Source organism: Myotis lucifugus, unplaced genomic scaffold, assembly GCF_000147115.1.
Source record: "Myotis lucifugus unplaced genomic scaffold, Myoluc2.0 scaffold_59, whole genome shotgun sequence".
Taxonomy (NCBI): Eukaryota; Metazoa; Chordata; class Mammalia; order Chiroptera; family Vespertilionidae; genus Myotis; species Myotis lucifugus.
In genome coordinates this window covers 2,507,503-2,512,763 of record NW_005871107.1, presented here as the reverse complement: position 1 = coordinate 2,512,763, position 5,261 = coordinate 2,507,503, and the positions used below count along the sequence as shown (strand labels likewise).

The window sequence follows — 5,261 nt, the reverse complement described above, 5'->3', positions numbered from 1 at the left end:
AAAATTCCTATGTTTAGGCCCTAAGCCCCAACGTGATGGTCTTTAGACTAAGGTGAGACTTTGGGAGATCATGAAGTTGGTTCCTCCATGGTAGGATTACTGTTTTTAGAAGAAGAGGAAAGGAGATCAGAGAGTTCTCTCTCTGTCTCTCTCTCTCATTTGAGAACACAGAGAGAAGGCATCATTTCCAAGTCAGAGAGATGTCTCTCAATCTTATCAGGAACCAAAGTTGCTAGCACCTTGATCTTGACCTTCCCAGCTTCTAGAACTGTGAGAAATAAAATGTCTGTTGTTAAAGCCACAAAGTCTATCATATTTTATTACAGCAGCTTGAGCTGACTAATATAATCCTCATCTTACTTGATAACTCCTCTTCTTAAAATTCCTCCCTTAATTTCTGAGACACCACCCTTTCTTGGTTCTTAACTTACCCTCCAACTATTCTGAATCTCCAGAGGCTCCCTTTCCTCTCTACACATATCTAATGTTATTCTTGGATTGATCTTCTTTTCCCTCAGCATACTGTCACTAAGCAATTCCAATGCCCAGGCTAGAAAAAAATAATTCCTAAACTCACATCTTTAGCACAAAGCTCCTCACCCATAAAATTTACAAAGTTCCTGGACATCTTCACTGAGATGTCACTGGAGACTTGACACTCAATCTGTCCAACACAAACTCATCATCTCTCTCTACTTGTTGTTCTTGCCTCCTATCTCAGGTGGCACCACCATCCAAACACACACAAGTCAGACAACAAGTCAGAGATTCATCATTGACTCCCTCCTTTTCCTGTCCTATATAATAAAAGCCTTATATGCTAAGTGTCCAGTCATCCAGTCGGCTGTTCAACCAATCAAAGCATAATATGCTAATGATATGCTAAGGTGGCTCAACCACTTGCTATGACGTGCACTGACCACCAGGGGGCAGACACTCTGACCAGTAGGTTAGCTTGCTGCTGGGGTCTGGCTGATCGGGACTGAGCAAGACGAGAGGGGCCAAACACGCCCTGGAGTCCTCCCGTGGTCCCTCCCAGGCTGGCCAAACTCCCGCATCTCTCCCAGGCCCCAATCATGCACCCGTGGGGTCCCTTGGTCTGGCCTGCGCCCTTTTCCAATCTGGGATGCCTCGAGGGATGTTGGAGAGCCAGTTTCAGCCCATTCCCGCAGGCCAGGCCAAGGGACTCGACTGGTGCATGAATTCATGCACTGGGGCTCTAGTATGCAATGATATACCAAATCTAAGGGATTCTATATTTTTAAGAGATCTCAGCATTGTCCTCCCTTTTTCTATCTTAATAGAACCTACCTTAGTTCAGGTCTTTACCATTGTTTCCCTAGGCTATTATAATAATTTTGCTTTTTTTACTCTCCCCTTCTGCTCCATGTGTCTTACCTACTCTATCTTCCACCATGCTGTAAGAGTGATCTTTCCACCCTAACCAGTTTGGCTCAGTGGATAGAGCATCGGCCTGCGGACTGAAGGGTCCCAGGTTCGATTCTTGTTAAGGGCATGTTCCTGGGTTGCAGGCACATCCCCAGTAGGAAGTGTGCAAGAGGCAGCTGAATCGATGTTACTCTCTCATCGATGTTTCTAACTCTCTATCCCCCTCCCTTCCTCTCTGTAAAAAATCAATAAAATATATATTTTTTTAAAAAGAGTGATCTTTCCAACACAAATCTGCTGTTTCCCCCTACTTAAGACTTTTCAATGACTCTTCATTGCTGGCAAAATAAAGCCCACTTCACCTAGATAATAGAAGGCCTTCTATCCATACTCTGGCCCCTGTGTATTTTCCATCTTTATCTCTTACATCCTTTGCTCTCTGTTGAACTACTAGCAGTCCTCCAAATGTCATTTTACTCTTCACTGCTTATATTTTCTTTTGATTAGAAAGCTTCTCTTTATTTCCTTGCACATGTTCAAGGCTTCTGGAATGCATCACAGAATGTGTTTCATAGACAAAGAACGCACAAGATATGAAACTACTCAGTCTGGGGCAGTCAGGGAAGACTTTAAGTAGATCAAGGAGGTAAGAAATGGGCAAATTTTCGAACAGATTGGATATGATGGCTACCCAGCTTTGATCTGAACACCTGGAAAGATGGAGTTGCCATCAACCCTGGATGAGGAAGACTGGATGATGTAAATTTAGAAGGGAAATAAGATGTCAGTTTGGAATATGCTAGATTTGAAATGCCAATTAGACATTCATGTGGAGATGTTGAGTAGGAAGTTACATATAAGTTTGGAATTCAGGGGACAGATTTGCACCAAATATAAAATCTGGGAGTCATAAGTGTATGTGTGGCATTTAATGCCATAAAGTCAAGTCAGATCACCAAGGGAGTAAAAGGAGATAGAAAAAGAAGCCCAGGGCCTGAGCTCTTTGGAGTTCACAGGGAGATGCCAGGGAGATAGAAGGGAAATCAGAAAACTTTGTTGTCCTGGAAGTCAAGTGAAGAAACTGATAAAATGAGATGAAGTCCCTGATATACGAAGTTAAATGGGGACTAAGAATAAATGATTAGACTTTGCAATAAGGAGTTTTAGTGGGGTGGTAGTAAGGAAAGTTTGATTAGAGAGGTTTCAAGAGAAAATAGAAGGATTTGGAAACAGTGAATATAGACAACACTTCACTTTTATATTTTTTTCTATAGCAGGAAAGATGAAGAGTTGTAGTTAGTGGAGGAAGTAGGATAAAACAATGGTGATTTTTTTTTTTAATGGGGGAAATTATAGGTATGGGACAAGGAGTCATGGCTATATTCAAGGGGATGATGGTGATTGATCAGGGCATCTAAGCTCAATAAGAAGTGGAGTGGAGTGGAGTAAGAGTGGAGCAAGGGATAATGAAAAGGCTGTAGGGATGAAGTGACTAATTGATGGGATCCAGGTACTAGAAGAAATAAGCTAGAAAGTTGGAAGGTGGTGTTCAGAAAGTAAAATGCTTGAAATTGAAATTATGGGAGGATGGCAATTTTATGTAAATGATAATGTCTAGGGTTTCATGGGAGTAAGTGGAGGAAAAGATAAATAGGGTGGAGGAAAAGATCATTGGGAAAGCGAGAGCAAAAACCTGAAAGGCCAGAGTATTGGAAAGATTACGTACACGGATACGGAAATCATTGCATTTTATAGAAGAACTAGTTTTCAAGAGACTGACAGTGATCCAGGAGCTACATCTTCCCTAATAATATCCCTCTCACTTTTCAAAGTGATTATTTCACACGTTCTCTTTCCTTTTACTTTCAACACTGTCTCTCCCTTCCAGCTCTCAACAGATGGTTTGTTTCTTATTTCACTAAGAAAATGAAATCAATCTAAAGAGAACGTCCACATGCTATCAGCAACCCCAACACCCCGCTTACCTGCATCCATGCTGTGTTCTCCGTCGGAGAGCCAATGTGGCTTCCTGTCTAAGGCAACCTGTCTCGACAGGGCAGACCTATGACCTTCCATCACCACACACAGTTCCTTGGACAGTGCTGCTCTACAGTGTCCCTGATAGATGCCCATTTATCTTCTACTTGAAAGGTGGGGAAATGACTGCTTTCCAAGATAGCATAGTGCATTTTCAGGTAAGTTGATTTGCTAGAACATAATTTTGAACAAGTTAACCCATAATTACTTCCCTCTGATTTCTGCATAAGAATCCTAGCCCTGTGGATAAATAGAACACACGTTCACAAGTTCTTTTACCAAGTGTCTCTGTCTATTTTCAGACCACTGTCCTGTCTCCCTCTTTGGTTCTCATCCTCAGGCCAATCCTCCCAAATGCCGTCTGTGCTTCCTCCCATGACTGTTTCCATGTTCCTTCTGTTCTGGTGGCCCTCCTCCATATTTCTCCTAGATAATATTTTCCCAAATTGAACTCTTTATCTCAGCTGTAGTTTGATCTGCAGAAAACAGAACTACAACTTTCCTGTGCTCCAAGCACTTTATTTCCATATATGGAACCTAATTTTATTTTGCCTTTTTGGGTTTTTTAAAGCACCTATCATTCTTTTGTGCATACTAAGCACATTGGTCACTAATATCCAGTCCTCAGTTTCTTTTAAACAGACATTCCTGTTCTAGTAAATCTCCCTAGGCCTGTACCAGACAGGTTACATTAAAAAAAAACACCTCTGTTTAATTTCTTGTTGCTGATGAAATTCTATTGTATATTCCAGGAAAATGAAACAGCAGAGGAGTGAGAAAACTCAGAGAGGTAAAAATAATTAAATATCTTATGATTTATTGTTAAATTTGTCTCATAACAATATTAAATTGAATATAAAAGAAAATATAAAAAAGAGAAATTATAACCTTTGGCATAAAATGGTAATAAAATTACCAATTGAAAATGTTGACAATAAATTGCTCTTTCCAATAAATGACTTTTAAATCCTTCTTAGGTTAATGCATGTGCTGAATTATTAAGCAATAAATTTTGGCATGCTAATACCTCTGTAATGCATAAAAGTTTAAGTTCATCTTTGGAGGTACAGGTTTATGTGTGCGCGTGCTCCTGCAAATTGCACGGGAATGCATATCCCATGCTCCTCTTCCTTTCTATCCCTGTCTCTATGAGGCCCTCAGGAATCCCCCAGGGTAGCGCTGTTCCACCAGCAGTCTTTACCTTATTAAAGAAGAATTACCTGTGTTCCTTTCCTTTGGGGTCACATCTGGAAAGGGCATTCCCAACCGTTAATCTGAGTTATGAGTTAAAATGACAATTTTCGAATTTGAGACCAAGATGGCGGCATAGGTAAACACTGGAGTTTGCTGCCTCGAACAACCACTTCAAAAATACAACTAAAAGACGGAACGGACATCACCCAGAACCACAGGAAGGCTGGCTGAGGAGAGACTCTTCAACTAGAAGGAAAGACAACAGCATACCGAGGCTTGGAGGAGGCGCAGTGTGGAAAATATAAAGGTGCGGAGGTGCGCGTGCAAAGCGGGCTGGTGGCTGAGGGTGCGGTTGTCGTTTTCAATCAGGAGGGAGTCTCAGACTCTGAGCTCCAGATCCAGGCGAGTCTCTAGGGACTCAGATTCAAACGGGAGAAGTGGGATTGTCTGGCATCAGTTGGAACGTGAGGGCAGCTTTCCCTCCGAGGTGTGCAGCAGCGGCCGGGGTTCTGAGAAGCAGAGCTCTGGGAACGGGACTGAGAGCAGCCATAACTGCTCCCTCCGCCCGCCCTGTTGAGCCCGCCCCGCCCAAGCCCTGCGCAGAGCCATTTGCCAGATAACCTCAGGCAAAGGCTAGATTA

At 42.3% G+C, this 5,261-nt stretch overlaps 1 protein-coding gene across 1 annotated transcript in view; it reads right to left on the bottom strand.

Annotated features, from left to right (window-relative positions):
* The window catches only part of SMAP1 (small ArfGAP 1), a 142,386-nt gene extending 139,002 nt beyond the window's left edge, over nucleotides 1-3,384 (bottom strand). Inside the window, 1 exon segment of the mRNA XM_023754308.1 lies at nucleotides 3,375-3,384. Coding sequence (XP_023610076.1) covers nucleotides 3,375-3,384 — 10 coding nt within the window.
* Nucleotides 3,385-5,261: the final 1,877 nt, after the last annotated feature.